Source organism: Neomonachus schauinslandi, chromosome 3, assembly GCF_002201575.2.
Source record: "Neomonachus schauinslandi chromosome 3, ASM220157v2, whole genome shotgun sequence".
Lineage (NCBI taxonomy): Eukaryota > Metazoa > Chordata > Mammalia > Carnivora > Phocidae > Neomonachus > Neomonachus schauinslandi.
In genome coordinates, this window is record NC_058405.1 from 174,018,280 (window position 1) to 174,032,733 (window position 14,454).

At 60.3% G+C, this 14,454-nt stretch overlaps 3 protein-coding genes across 6 annotated transcripts in view; 2 read left to right on the plus strand and 1 right to left on the minus strand.

The window, feature by feature from the left end:
- The first annotated feature begins 2,696 nt into the window (after positions 1–2,696).
- Positions 2,697–5,618, plus strand: GPBAR1 (G protein-coupled bile acid receptor 1). Its single transcript, XM_021702981.1, is given in 3 exon segments — positions 2,697–2,855; positions 4,508–5,484; positions 5,486–5,618. Coding segments are annotated over 2 exon segments (1,065 nt in total). The 5' UTR covers positions 2,697–2,855; positions 4,508–4,552.
- A 315-nt stretch (positions 5,619–5,933) lies between these two features.
- LOC110592382 (angio associated migratory cell protein) lies at positions 5,934–10,870 on the minus strand. 3 transcript variants are annotated; one of them, XM_021703347.1, is made up of 11 exons: positions 10,672–10,870; positions 10,053–10,211; positions 9,241–9,360; positions 8,617–8,756; positions 8,222–8,366; positions 7,847–7,930; positions 7,627–7,742; positions 7,378–7,481; positions 7,136–7,226; positions 6,833–6,987; positions 5,934–6,409 (listed from the first exon to the last, which is right to left on the minus strand). In XM_021703347.1, exons 1-11 carry the CDS (start codon positions 10,790–10,792, stop codon positions 6,334–6,336), a joined length of 1,311 nt encoding a protein of 436 aa, XP_021559022.1. In that variant the 5' UTR covers positions 10,793–10,870; the 3' UTR covers positions 5,934–6,333. The 3 variants fall into 3 exon arrangements, with proteins under 3 accessions (XP_021559022.1, XP_021559024.1, XP_021559025.1); XM_021703349.2 differs by having other exon boundaries at positions 5,940–6,409; positions 10,053–10,208; XM_021703350.1 differs by having other exon boundaries at positions 5,940–6,409; positions 6,829–6,987.
- A 290-nt stretch (positions 10,871–11,160) lies between these two features.
- PNKD (PNKD metallo-beta-lactamase domain containing) overlaps positions 11,161–14,454 on the plus strand; it is a 59,431-nt gene continuing 56,137 nt past the window's right edge. Inside the window, exons 1-3 of one of the 2 annotated variants that reach the window (XM_021703325.1) lie at positions 11,161–11,307; positions 12,046–12,214; positions 13,330–13,706. In XM_021703325.1, coding sequence (XP_021559000.1) covers positions 11,241–11,307; positions 12,046–12,214; positions 13,330–13,522 — 429 coding nt within the window. In that variant the 5' untranslated portion in view covers positions 11,161–11,240 and the 3' untranslated portion in view covers positions 13,523–13,706. Of the gene's footprint in view, positions 11,308–12,045; positions 12,215–13,329; positions 13,707–14,454 lie in introns of those variants that run through there. The other variant, XM_044913755.1, reaches the window with a different exon arrangement.

The following is a 14,454-nucleotide window of genomic DNA, read 5'->3' on the forward strand; positions in this document are numbered from 1 at the left end:
GGGGCTCAGTGCCCATCCCAACAAACCTGTGCACTGGGGAGGAGTGGCCCCTTGTCACCCGCTTCCGGTGGGTGGCAGACCTGGAAAAGGAAGTACCCGCTGCTGCGTCAGCCCTGTCCTGGGCAGCCCATACTTAGCAGTTGCCATTTCCATTCCCTGTGGTCCCACTGGAAGTGAAAACCCTCGTCCCAACAGCTCCTGAGGCCAAAGACCCAAACCTGGGTCTGCTCTGGGGGCTCTTTTGAGTTCAAGCAATGCTGCCCCCTTCAGGGATTGCTGAAACACTGCAGTGGCCCGGAGGGGGCCGTGGAGAGTCTGGCTTAACCCTAACAGGAAGGACAAGGGTTTCTTCTGCCCAGAGACCTGGCTCAGGGCTTCCTGAGGCCAAGGTCCTGGCCAGGATTGTGCCCAGGGCCCTCCAGAGGCTCCCAAGGGCTTGTCTGCTCTTGCCTGCGGGGAGTGACGAGTGTTGACAGCGGCTCCTGGAGGCCAGCCAGGGTCCAGAAAGCCCCGGGGCCTCCTTGCCTGCACTCATCCAGTTAGCGAGTGCCCCAGCCCCTGCATAGCACACCCACCCGGCCCTGGGCCCCCACGGTCAGCAAAGAGCTGCCAGTATCCAAGAGAATGGAGTGGACGAAGGAGGCCCAGGAGGATTCCCTGGCAGGGTTGGGCCCCGCCATAGCATAGAGGCTGTGCCTGAGGAGAGGAGAACGGGGACCACGGCGACTGGCCTGCAGCTGGAATGGAGGGTCTGGAAACTGCACCAGAGCCCTCCTGTGGGCCAAGGGTCTAGAAGGCCGGGGATGAGCCAGTGCCAGAGATGGATGGGGGAGCAGAGAAGGCCCACATGGTCCAGTGAGGAGGAGACAGGACCCAGGCTTCCCAGCCCCTGCCGCCTAAGCCGCCCCCTTCGGACGTCATCCCACAGACATTGTTTAGACAAAGCAGCGAAGAAGAAACACAGACATCCTGGATCCCGAGGAGGCCAGGGCTGGGAACAGAAGGAGGTCTGTTTATTCCTGGCAGCCCAACTTCTGAGGGGCCCCACACCCACTTGTGTCCAGGCCCCAGTCTGAACTCTCCCAGAGCCTCTGACTTCTGCCCGACCAGATAGCGTGGGCCTGAGGGCCGGCTGCTGGAAGCCCGCGTCCTCTGGCCGCCAGCTCGCTTGAGGAGGGTTTTGAGGCTGGATGCTTTCCTCTTCCCACTTTTTGTCCCAACAGAAGTCCTGCCTCCCCGGGCCCCCTGACCACTGTGCAGGATGGGCAGAGCTAGACCCCTCGGGCCGCCAGCCTTCAGCCCGGCTCTCTCTCCCTGCCCTTCCCCGCTGAGGGCGCAGAGGTCCCCTCACTCCATCGACCTGTGCTCTTGAGCAGGGAGGTCTTCCGTCCTGTCTCATCTCCGGCTTTCTTGCTGCAATTTCAACCTGCTCCCTCCCACTTCAGCCTTCTTTCTAGCACCCCAAGGCCTCACTTGATACCAGTGAAAATGGGAGCATCACACCTCTTGGCTCCCTAGCCTTGCACTTGCCCTTCCTCTCCTGTACCTGCTCTCCTTGCTGTCTGTGGGGCAGAAGTGCCATCCCCTCTTGCTTTTCATGAGCTCTTTGTCTGCCTTTCTCTACGGAGTTTTCTTAGCGGGGACAGGTGGCTGGAGGGAAGCAACATGCAGAGGGCAGAAATCCTAAAAATGTTAACAGCTGCCTTTCATTGAGTGCCTGTGTGCCTAGTGCTCATTTAAGTCTTCATCACGTATTAGCTCAGTTAGTCTCGCCCTAGGTGAGCGCGATATAAGCCCCATTCTACAGATGAGGAAACGAAGGCAAAAGAACTTCAGTAATTTGCCCAAGTTCACACAGCTAAAAAAAAAGGATCCCAGCCAAGATTCTAAGATTCAAGCCCAGGCTTTCTGGGCTCACGCCTCTTATTCACCATGGAGGCCTCCCATTAAGTGTCAGACATTGGGATATATGCAGTCACAGATGTTACTCCATGATATTCCCCCAACAGCCCAGAGTGGTAGTTTTACTTGTTCCCCTTTTACAGGTAGGAAAACAAGCCCAGAAGTTAGCTTGCCCAGTGCCACACCCCCAGAGCCATTTTTACCTCATTGCCCAGAACTTGACTCAAGGCAGTTGAGAAAAGTGTAGAATGACCCCAAGTTCTAGAAGGTAAGGTTGGCTTTATAAGCTGAAAGGCCCATCAGGTAATAGGATGGGAAGATCCTCAAGCTGCAAACACCCCCAGCCCTGGCACCATCAGACACTGCTCTTCAGAATTATGGAGCTGGGTGTGCTGTCAGCCGGCTGGCCACTCCAGGGGTTTAAGACCCATCAAATGTAAATGTATTCGCTGGGACAGGAAGTGGAGAGGGGGAGACGAAACCCTGATTATTCATTGAGTGGACTGCATTTCTCCCATTAGCTAGGCAAGCAGCAGGTGACAGGGCTCCAAGTTGGGTGACCTGAGGTAGGGGATCTGCCACCTTGGTGGCAAGCTATAGCTGGTGGCTGGAGAGGGGGCATGCGGGTACAGCACAGGGCAAGGGCACTGGACCAAGATGGGAAGGCCTCCCCGCCCCTGCGGCCCAGTGTGTGCCAGGCCCCACCCCCCCAGAGGTGGGGCCAGGCTGAGCCCCACCCACCCCAGCTCCATCCCTCCAGAACCCAGGGCAGGGGCAGAGCCTGGGCAGCCGAGAGCCCGGGGCCCTGCGGTCCCCACGGAGTGGAGGCACCATGTCCTCACCGGCCGGGACACCAGACAGCGCCAGAAGCCCTGCAGGCCTGCCTATGGCAACACCCTGACACTGAGGGGAAAGCCCAGGCTGGGCCAGCAACACCTGCCCCCAACAGCCATGTGAGTAGCTACGCCCTCCTCCCCCTTCACCTGCCCCCATCCACCCCGCACCCAGCCTCACCGGGAGACCTCAGCCCCGGGTGCTGAAGAGGCCAGTGCAGCCCGCCCAAGCCACCTGAGCCTCCAGGGCGTGCAGCTCGCGGGGCCAGCCCAGCTCTGGGAAGGTGGCCCTGGGGCCAGCCCTGCCTTTCATGCTGCCCCCGGGGGAGGAGGGGTGGGGACTCACTCCAGGGCAGTGCTGGGAGCTCCAGCTCCGGACTCCAGAGTCCAGGTTTGAAGTCACGGACCCTGAGGTCTCATGGGGTTTAATGAAGGTGGCACAGGGACGAAGGGAACAGAAACTGAAGGGCCTGATAGAGGGGGAAGGATGTCCTGGGTAGAGGGCTTGGGGTGAGGGGTGAGGGAGGATGAGGAAGAGGAAATGGGCTGAGGAGAGGGGAGAGGGGCAGTAGCTTGGTGTGGCTTGGCCGGCCTTGCGGGGGTGGGCAGCTGGGAAGAGAAGGGTCCTGAGCTCGGGGTGGCGGTGGTGCCCTCGGATCCGGTGAGCTGGGGCTGGGGGCAGGTGGGAATCCTTTCCTTCTTGACTTTAACCCTAGCAACAGCAGCTGCTCCCTGCTGACAGCAGCAGCAAGAGTTTCCCCAGGGCCGAGACTCTCCTCTTCCCCACCGTGTGGCCCTGGGGCCAGGGCGCCGGAGGGGGCTGAGGACACGGAACCAAGAAAGGGAAGGGCGGGGCCAGATCAGCCACAGAACGGCCAGGCCCTGCCCTCAGGCTCCCCCCCGCCACTTCTGGGCTCAGCTTCTGGTGTGGGGCCCGTCCTTGCTGCCGGCATCCTCCTCCCCAGTGACTCCTCTCTTCCTCCAGTTCCCAGGAAGGGCCCTGTTGCTAATGTGGTGCGGATGAGTCAAGTTTATGGGCTGGAAGTCCTACCCGGAGGCTGCTCACTGAGCTGTAACCGGCTGTGCGGGGGAGGGAGGTGCTCAGGGGACGGGGCTCCCTGCTTGCTGCTGCCACCCGTGGCCCCGGCCTGTCGCTAACTCAGGTGTTCGGCCAGCCCTGCCTTCGCCTCTGCCTGTCGCCCCCACCCGCCCCCCCAATCCTTAGCAGCCTCCCCTCTCCTAATGCTCTGGTGCCAAGCAGGCTGGGAGCACCTGAGGACAGAGACCCCTCCTTCATCGTAGCACCCCCACCCTGCACTGGCCCCAGCCCGACCTGAAGGAGGCTCTCAACTGATGGCTGGCCAGAAACCACTCACACCAGCCAGACCCTGTCCTCCCTTCTGGCCAGTTTTAGAGGCCTTGCCTTGTGGAGGCAGGGGTGGACAAAATGCTCTGGGGCTTTGGGGCTGGGTGGGTCCGCCCTTCGGTCCAAACGCAGGCATCAAACGCGGCGGCCCGGAGGGGCTCGGACAGGGAATGGCAATGGCCCGCCAGCAGGGTAGGGCCTGGGGAGTTGGGTGAACACAGGCACCCCACAGCTCCAGCCGCGGGACAGACTTGCTGCGGGAGGTGGGAAGCCCAAAATACGGACTTTTATGTAAATCGTAACTGGCACTTAATTGAAAAAAAAAAGCGTGCCCGCTAAACATGTAAGGCCCGCGGCCCGCCGGCGGGCACCGTCTGCATCACTGGGCCGCCCGTCTCTCACGCAGGCCCGCCGACTGCTGCTCCAGGCGCCCCCCGGCCCCGGGCCCAAGATGACACCCAATGGCACCACGGAGGCGCCCAGCCCCGTCCCCGCGGGGGCCTGGGGGCTCTCCCTGACCCTGGCCAGCCTCATCGTCGCCGCCAACCTGCTCCTGGCCTTGGGCATCGCCCGGGACCGGCAGCTGCGCCACACGCCCGCCGGCTGCTTCTTCCTGAGCCTGCTGCTGGCCGGGCTGCTCACGGGGCTGGCGCTGCCCACGCTGCCCGGCCTCTGGAGCCAGAGCCGCCGGGGCTACTGGCCCTGCCTCTTCCTCTACTTGGCGCCCAACTTCTCCTTCCTCTCCCTGCTCGCCAACCTCCTGCTGGTGCACGGCGAGCGCTACGTGGCCGTGCTGTGGCCCCTCCGGCCCCGCAGGCGCCCGCGCCTGGCCCTGCTCCTCACCTGGGCGGGCCCGCTGCTCTTTGCCAGCCTGCCGGCGCTGGGGTGGAACCGCTGGGACCCCGGCACCGGCTGCAGCTCCCAGACCGTCTTCCCAGTGCCCTACCTCTACCTCGAAGTCTACGGGCTCCTGCTGCCCGCCGTGGGGGCCGCTGCCCTTCTGTCCGCCCGCGTGCTGGCCGCCGCCCGCCGCCAGCTGAGCGACATCCGCCGGCTGGAGCGGGCGGTGAGCCGCGGCGCGCCCTCGGCCCTGGCGCGGGCACTCACCTGGAGGCAGGCGAGGGCGCAGGCTGGGGCCACGCTGCTCTTCGGGCTGTGCTGGGGTCCCTACGTGGTCACCCTGCTCCTGTCGGTCCTGGCCTTCGAGCAGCGCCTGCTGCTGGGGCCCGGAACTCTGTTGTCCCTCATGTCGCTGGGCAGTGCCAGCGCGGCGGCCGTGCCCGTGGCCATGGGGCTGGGCGAGCAGCGCTACACGGGCCCCTGGAGGGCGGCCGCCCGGAGGTGCCTGCGCGTGCTGCGGAGGAGAGCCCCCCGGCCTGGGCCCAGCCCTCCACACCAGCAGCGCAAGCAGCGTGGACCCTGACCCGAACCGGGGCAAGGGCCTCTGCTGGCCCCTACTCGAAGCATCTGTCCATCTCGGCCACCGAGCCAGTCTCCTCTCGTCCCCAAGCCCCTAGACCACCCTAGACCAGAGGCCCTGCCCTTACGTGACCCCACCCTGACCAAATAAACTCCTCCGGCCCTGCTCACGGTTATCTCCGCAGCTCCGAGAGAGCGGTGGGGGCGGGGGACAGCAGCGCAAAGAAACCAAAGCCGGACACGCAGCCACAGATCTGACTCCCTCAGAATCAACGGTCGGGGAGCACGAGCCACCGCCCCGGACGGTGGGCTGAGGAATCTCAAAGCCTAGCAGACTTTGCAGGGAGCCTCACCCCGACGTGTCCCTCACTGGTTCCTCATGTCCAGACGCCACAAAATCCACACGCACACCGTCTCTGGGAAGTATATTTTATTTACATTTTTAAAATCTGTAACTAATAACTCTTCCTCCTTTCCACCCCCCCGAGACTTGGGAAGGGAAAGAACGGGAACCTCAAAGACCTACTCCCCACAAACAAACACACACCCCCGGGGGCTCACACCAGCAAATGAAGGTGAAAGAGAAAGAGGCCTGACCACCCCCCCAACCCCCCCCCGAGGGACCCGCACGTCTAGGTGAGGGGGGGGGACCCAAGGGGTGGGTCTCTTAAGAGAAGGGACAAGAGGGAGCAAGTCAGTTTGAAGGGGTTGGAAAGTAGTCCGAGGCCCCCCCTCCTCTTCCCCCATACCCTACCGCCTCTGCTGGTGGGGTTCTCCCTTCACCCCTCAACACCAAAGCAGAGACTGCAGCCATTAGCGGTCAGGTCTCTGGACACAAAATACTTTTGCTTTGTGGTCTCCTGACGTTGTCACCACCAGGGAGGCATCTCTGTGGACAGAAAGCGCAGGTCGATGGGACTGAGGGACGTGGCGCCCGGCCCCAAGCCCATTACCCAGGGACCCTCAGGTGGCCTCCTCCAGGGCATCCTCAATCCTAGATCCCTGGTGCCTGGCACCAGGCTGACGTGTCCACGTCGAGTGAACACACTGGACGCCAGCAACCAGTAAGGGGATCAGAGAAGAGCCCACAGCATGGGGGAGACGGTCCCAGGCCCTTAGCCCCGGAACGGAGATGTGAGAGCCCACGCAGGTCACCCTCAGGCCTCCCCGCCCTTCGGGCTCACACACCAGGCCTTGGACCCCAGCTTCCCTTAGGAAGCCCCTCCCACACCCCAAGGACCCTGCGGCCCCCCAGGTGCCATTCCCACCCTCCAAATACACAGAGACTCCAGCCCTTGCCCAACTCACGTACTTGCTGAGGGCAAAGTCCAGGATCTCGGCCGTGTGGCCCCGGTAGTCCGTGAGCAAGCGGCCGGTGCGAGCATCCCAGAGGCGCACGATGCCGTCCAGGCTGCAAGTGTAAACCACGGCGGTGCCCGCCTCCCACAGCAGCTGCACGATGCCTGACTGCACCGGGAGGCCACGGGACAGAGCGGGCAGAGCGGATGTCAGGGCTGGGAGAGCGGGAGGCGCCTGCCCTGACTTGGGCGGGGAGAGCAGCGGGGAGGTGGGGAGGGCCACAGAGTGCCACGCCGGAGCTCCAGGCTGCCCGTACCTGGTGCTGACACTGGTGCCTGAGGGTCTGCGTAGACAGGTCATAGATGGCCAAGGTCCCATCCAAGTAGCCAACAGCTGCCAGAGGCATCCTGGGCAGAGGAGAGCACCACTAAGGCTCATGGAGGGATGTGCACTCACGCACCCTACGCTCCTCCCTGGCTCCCCGGCCCAGGCACCCCTCGCCAAACCCCGTCCTCCCCAGCTTTCTCCTTTCCAGGCCGAGGCCCTTCTCACACTCACACGCTGCAGAAGCCCAAAGACTCCACGGAGTTGGACTCGCTCTCCTCCCCTTCTCCCACGTTGGGCTGGGAGGCCACGGTCTCGGGTCTGAAAACCCCCACCACCTAGAAGCCGTGGGAGAGAAACCGAGGATGGGAGGAGGGCTGATGAGAAGGAGGGAAGGCGACGAGGGGCCAGGAGAGGAGCCGAGAGAGCCCTCGGTGGGGGGGACACACAACACGGGCAGCAGAGGCTCCAGGTCGCCCTCACCTTGCCAGCAGTGGCGCTGACCAGCTTGGCCTGGCAGTCCACGGAGCCGGTGAGGATCAGGCTGCCGTCCTGGTTGGCGGCGACACAGGTCAGAGGGCCCTGGTGACCCTCGGTCCCTAGGACGGAGCACACAGCTAAGTCAGGCTTCCTCGCGGCCCCCGACGCCTGCCCCAGGCCTTCTGCACAGACACCCGGTGAACCCTGGCCCTGCCCTGGAGACCTTTTAGTACGTGGATCGGGCTTCCCTGCTTCAGGTCCCAGATCCGGATGGTGCCATCTTCATAGCCGACCACGGCTCTCTTCCCTGAAGGGCCGCAGGCACGGACGAAGAGAAAGACAGACAGCACTCACAGGCACACCCGGCAAGGGAATGGGGGGGAAGGGGGAGACCAGGAAGTAAGGGAACGGACTAGGGACTAGCAGCCAGTCAGGGCAGGAAAGGGGAAGCGGTTGGCTCTGGGGCCTGGGTCTGTGTTCCGGACAGCAGAGCTCAAAGCCGGCCGGCTAAGGCCCAGGAGGGAGCCCGGGAAGGCGCGTGAACCTGGAGCCAAGCTCTCTGCGCCCCGGGAAAGACAGACAGGGCAGCGGCCCTCACCGTCAGGGAGGACTCGGCCACAGGTAGCTGGGCAGCTGGGGCCTTGGAAGGTCTTGCAGTCACCATTTGGGACCTTCCACATCCAGGTGTTGCCGTCAGCCGTGCCCGCCAGGAGGACAGGTGCCCGAGGGTGCCACTCCATCCACTGGGCAGAGGGCAAGGGTCAGCAGGGAGGCCTGTCCCCCCTAGGAGCCCGTCCCATAAGCGCCACCCAAGCTGTCCTTGCTTCCGAGGGTGGCAGGGACGGGACAGGAAACAGCCCCACACTCTTGCTGCACGTGGAGAGCACGCTGCCTTAGAGCGGGCTCGGTCTAGTAAAGGCGAGACTGGACCCCCCCAGCTCCCAGCTCCTCCCCAAGGCCCCGCGCAGCTGAACACCACTCTGATGCTCTCACCTCCAGATCTCCCGCTTCAAAGGACCACACCTCCTCCTTGGTGTCCACCTGCCACACTTTCAACAGGCCACTCATGTCCCCTGTGGCCACGAGGGTAGAGTCGTGGCTGAAACCAGCACAAGTAACAGAGTCTTTATGACCTGCAAAGGGAAGGAGACAGAAAGAGAGGAGAACATCAGGAGAACAGGACCCAGGTGGCTGACCCCCAGAAAGGACCAGCTGGGAAGAGAAGAAGGCTGGGTCCCACCGTAACAGGTGACTCCTGCTCACTGCCACTCCAGGAGGTCTCCCTAGGGATGGTAATGCTCGCCTCCCACTCCACCATGCCTAGCCCAGGCCTATGTCCTCCCCATTCTGTCCACTCCACACCTCTGCCCAAAATACCGGCTCCTCTCTTTAAATATCCTACGCTGCTGCTACCTCCTCCCAGACCTTCCCCAGACTCCTTTGGCCAATACTGGCTCCCTCCCCATGCCCAAGACAGACTAGGTTATTCTGAGGTCCTTGGGTCCAGCATAGAACTGGCCCCAAATGGGCACCAGTAAATGGCTGCTGTCTGCACAACCATTGCAGGCTAGCCCCCTATGACCTCCAAAGGAACATGACCTCACCGTACTCCCTCACCTGCACACTCAAAGAGCAGCTCCCCATCGCTGAGCCGCCACACGAAAGCTTTGTCATCCTCACCCCCTGTCACTGCCAAGGTGTTGGTCTTGGGGTCCAGGCTCACACAAAACACAGATGCTGTCCAAAGAGATATGCCATGAGTAAGCGGACAGGGCTCCCACCCCAGGTTCTGTCCTTCGGGACCTTCAGGAAACCCACCCCCTTCCACCCAAAGCAACATGTCTTTCCTCCCGGAAAAGAAGAGTGCATCCAAGTTCTTCTAAGTTTCAAGCATCAAGTTGTTGGAGCAATTCCTCCCCGTGCTTGCCAAGCTCCAAGTCCTTCCCCAGGGCTGCTGCGTTCACCACCCCAGACAGACGCACAGACAAGAGGAGGGTACACGTGCAGGCTTACAGGTCTCAGCACGGACTGCCACCAGGCTGAGCACAGAGTGAGAAAAGCACCCTGTCACTTACCTTATTAAGGGCCACCATTTGAGAGAATTATATAAAACATGCTCAAAAAGGTACTACTACCTCTAGTTTACAACAAGACGACTTTCTGAAAAGAAACTAACACCCAGAGAGATTAACAGAGATCACAAATCTGTAAGGAGCAAAGGGAGGATTTGAAGCCAGGTGTCTCAGCTGGCTCCGGGAGCCAAGCTCTCCCCCAGGCCTTCACATTGCGAGCTCCTCCAGGGCAAGGCCAGCCTCTGTTTTCCCACCTCCATGTCCCTCGGAAGGCTCCCTACACAGCAGGTGTCTGATGTTCAGATGCCCACGTGCACTGAGTTAATGACTTGATGACGGATCTCCTCAGAGACCTACCTGAGTGCAATGCAAAGGTGACTTCGCTATCGTCTGGGCCCTCCATGCTGCCGACCACCCCTTCCTGGGGTTCCAGAACCCAGCCCTCCTCGTTGCCCTCTTCCTCTTCTTCCTCTTCTTCAAAGTCCACATCTTCCATCTCCTGGGCCAGATCATCTGCTTTGGGGAGAGGGTTAAGAGATGGGGCTCGGCAGACAGTAAGAAAAAGGGCAGGGGAGAAGTGGTGGGGAGGCCTGAGGCGCTGGGGTGTAGCAAGAGGGTCGGCTGAGGTCAGACAGAGAGGGTGAAGCGCGGGGAGAAGCGGCAGGGAGGAGGGGGCACTGGGGACGGAGGACAGGAGAGGTCTGAGGACCCGGGGTTGGCCAGAGACGGTGTAGGAAGGGAGGACCGAGGGGATGATGGGAAGGGGGTGTGTGAGGGGAAGGGCCAGAGGAGGCGTCAGGGGAACCCCCACCCCTGCCAGTCCTGAGAACTAAGTGTGGGGGCAGGGAAGGGGGGAAGGGCGAAAGAGGTCGGTAGGAATGACCGGTGGGGAGAGGAAGGGAGTGGGGAGAAGCAAGGGTCAGAGGCCAGGGGTGAGCGCCTCCTGTCCCACGGCCCGAGGAGCGGCAGTTCTCACCCGGGTCCGGCGGGCCAGGATCCAGTTCTACCACCTCGATAATCTCCTCATCACCATGGAAGCTCAGGGTCTCCAGTGGGGGGGTGTCAGCGGCGGCCCCGCTCTCGGATTCGGACTCCATGCGGCGCAAGCGGCCGATCCACTTCTCTGGGCCCAAACGCCTCCCAGAGTCAGCTCTGCGCGACGACGCGGAACTCGAGCCCCTCCTCCCGGGAGGAAGTAGGCGTAGGCGACTCCCCGGCAGGAAGAGCGACGGCCGCTAGGCCAATGGCGAAGGGGGCTAACTGGCCGACCCACCAGTCACAGGGCAGAGTTGGGAGAAGGGGCCGGGGCGTGGCGGGGAGAACCCAAACTCCGCCCGGCCTGACTCCGCCTCCAACAGGAGAGAAACAAGCGAGCGTGCGCGCCTCCGGGGTCTCCTGGGAAGGGTAGTTCTCCAGGGTCCCCTCGGAGACTTCTGGGAGATGTAGTTTCTGGTCTGTAGGCAGGACGGAAGGAGCGGGGGAGGCCCCTTACGCAAACTACAATTCCCGGCGCGGAGCGCGGTGAAGAGGGGGTGGGATCTGAGCATGGCGGCGGTGGTAGCTGCTACGGCGCTGAAGGGCCGGGGGGCGAGAAATGCCCGCGTCCTCCGGGGTAAGGAGAGGGACCCCGGGGAGGGCAGGACGGCAGGGGATCCCCTTTTTTATACATCCCAACCAGCGATAGCAGGAGGTCATGGCTGTCGATTCCTGCCTGCACCCCTCTGCAGGATCATAAAGAGTCAAGGGGCTCAAAGATACTCTCTAGAGGTCACCCAGCCCATCCCCCTGCCCTCAAGTTACGCGACACCTGTGGGGTCATGCTGCGAGAGGGAGCTCCGAGGAAGCCTTTTAGACTCCCGCGCTCCAGGTGTTTCACACTCACCGCAGTGCAGAGGAAAGAGCCCTGGGCTTCTGGAGGCTTGGGTTCTAGCCCCGGATAATTAGCAGTTTGACCTTGGGCGAAGCAGTTCGGCTCTCGGGGCTTCAGTTTCCTCTTCTATAAAATAAGGGGATGGAGTAGACTACCTTTAAGCTCCCAGTGCTAACATCCTGCAGTTTGAAAACCTTTCCTCGGATTTCCTTGATACGACTTATGTGAGCCCCACTGCAGTCCTTCACATTCTGTCGTCTGAGCAGATGAAGAACAACGAAGCTCGCTCTCCTGGCACCAGGGTGATGAGCCCGCAGTGACGTGGAAGTGGCTTCCAGACGTGCCACCTCGATGGCAATTTTCCCATTTTCCCTTTGGATTCTCCCTGGCACTTGTTACTCCAAACTGCTGTCTCTCCCCTTTTTCCCCTGGGCTTTCTTCTCATCCTCTCTTACTGACCTTCCTTCCTTCCATCTGCAGGGATTCTCTCAGGAGCCACAGCTAACAAGGCCTCACAGAACAGGACCCGGGCACTGCAAAGCCACAGTTCCCCAGAGTGCAAGGAGGAACCGGAGACCCTATCCCCTGAGCTGGAATACATTCCCAGAAAGAGGGGCAAGAACCCCATGAAAGCTGTGGGACTCGCCTGGTGAGTTTTAACTAAAACTCTTTGCCCACCAGTGGGGAGTGGCACAGTGGAGGGCGGGACCCAGAAAGTTTCTTCAAGTTTCAGGTGGTGAGTTGAATCTGAGGTTGTGGGGACAGAACTGCTTGACGTGAGGACTGGAATCTCAGAGGAATGGCGCAAGGGAGGTGGGAAAGTATGTGGAATTGGAGACACAGTGGGTTTTCGGTGTAGTAAGCTGGGCTAATCTGATTTGAGTTTGGGTGCCTGGCCTCATTCTCTCTTTTGGGAGCTTGGGCTGAAAGCCCATTGAGCTCTTTCATTGAGATCATGAGAGATTATGTTAGTTGTATAAGTAGCATCTAGAAGGTGTCCAATACTTCGTTATTTGGATCTGACTCTGACCTTAATATGTATTGTTGATCAACATTAAAAGGAAAGGAGGGGAAAATTAACAGTTTTTTCCACACCTGAGGTGTGCCAGTACTTTACAGTGTAATGTTTTAGTTTTTCTGAGATAAATGTCACATTCCCTAAACCCAAAATACAAAAAAAAATTTCTTTTTTAATTACATCCCATTTCACAGAGGAGGGAACTCTAAGTAAGGTTCAGAGGTGAGATTCTCACCAGGTCTTATGACTCCATGCCCTCTCCCCCCACACTAAAGTGCCTCCCAGGTAGCGGTTACTTAGATGAAGGGGAGTCGAGGAGGGGATGTGGGGCGGTTAAGGCAGAGGGAACCTTTGCCAACACTTGGAGAGGGAAGGAGGATGGGCCATCTGGAGAATCTTGCATAGTCCGTATGGCAGGATCGCAGGGCTCTCAGGTCAAGGAGCCTAAAGCTATACGAGAAAGGAATGAAAAGATGGGCAGGGGACCAACCACACTGGGCCTTTTGTGCTGTGCCTAGGAGTTTGGATTTGGCCAGGAAGTGATGGGGAGCTTTAGAGAGTTTTAAGCAGTGCGGCAGCAGGATCTGATTGGCTTTTGACCCTCCAGCAGCCAGTGCGGAGGCTGCAGAGACACGAGAGGTATTGCGGTGTTCGTGCAACCGATGAAGCTGGAATGAGATTGCCCCAGCTCCTCTGGCTCAGGCTTGGCCCCTCCCCAAATCCCGTGCACATCTCCCCACCCCTAGGGCCATCGGCTTCCCCTGTGGTATCCTCCTCTTCATCCTCACCAAGCGGGAAGTGGACAAGGACCGTTTGAAGCAGATGAAGGCTCGGCAGAACATGCGGGCATCCAACACGGGCGAGTATGAGAGCCAGAGGTTCAGGGCCTCCTCCCAACATGCCCCGTCTCCTGAAGCAGGGTCGGGGGTGCAAGCCTGAGGAACACAGCCACCCTCCCCTAGACTGTATTGACTGTGGCCTCCAAGACTGAAGTCCTCTGGGTTTGGCCAAGATTCCGGTCCTTGCCTATGAGGTCCGCCAGAGGGCGCTGCCAGCCCCCTGCCCTGCCCCTCCTCAGAAGCCAGCCAAAGGCAAATAAAGTCCTGGAATGTTTTGAGCGCAAAGGAACCAGGAGTGGGCTTGTGAAATCCTTGGGAGGGGAGGGGCCGAGGGAGGGGTTGGTTACTCACATGTGCTCCTCTCACAGGAGTGCTCAGTGTTCCTGGCTGGCTGGTTGGGGAGACTACGGAGACTTAAGTACAACAAGCTTAGGCTCAGGCCCTGGGGACCAAGCCTTCAGAGCTGCTGGCCGGGAGGGTGGGGTCTCACTGAGCCTCTAATGAAAAATAAAAAGAATCAAAAAGGGATTCAGAGTGAGGCGGGGGAAGCACTCCTCCTCTTGGTCCGGTCCAAGTGACTGGGCACTCTGGACCTCAGTTTCCTTGTTTGTAACAGGGATTGGACTAGTGATTTCTTTTTTTTTTTTTTTTAAGATTTTATTTATGTATTTGACAGAGACATAGAGCAGGAACACAAGCAGGGGGAGTGGGAGAGGGAGAAGCAGGCTTCCCGCAGAGCAGGGAGCCCGATGTGGGACTCGATCCCAGGACCCTGGGATCATGACCTGAGCCGAAGGCAGACGCTTAATGACTGAGCCACCCAGGCGCCCTGGACTAGTGATTTCTAAGGCATGGGTTCTAAACTTGAACCTGTGGTTCATCTCCCTCCACCCCCACATGTGAAGTCGTGTGAACACATACAGCTTTGTGGGGAGGAGAGTTCATAGCTCTCATGTGCATTTGTAAAGGGTCTAGGATGCAGAAAAGGACACGTGCCACTGCTCTGACCGGTCCCTGCCAGACCCAATATTG

Coding starts and splice junctions, on each gene's coding strand:
- LOC110592382 (XM_021703347.1), bottom strand. CDS start 10,792: ATGGAGTCCGAATCCGAGAGCGGGGCCGCCGCTGACACCCCCCCACTG. Junction 8,367..8,616: donor TTGAAGCGGGAGATCTGGAG/GTGAGAGCATCA, acceptor CCCTCTGCCCAG/TGGATGGAGTGGCACCCTCG. Junction 7,743..7,846: donor CCCGATCCACGTACTAAAAG/GTCTCCAGGGCA, acceptor GCTCCGTCCTAG/GGACCGAGGGTCACCAGGGC.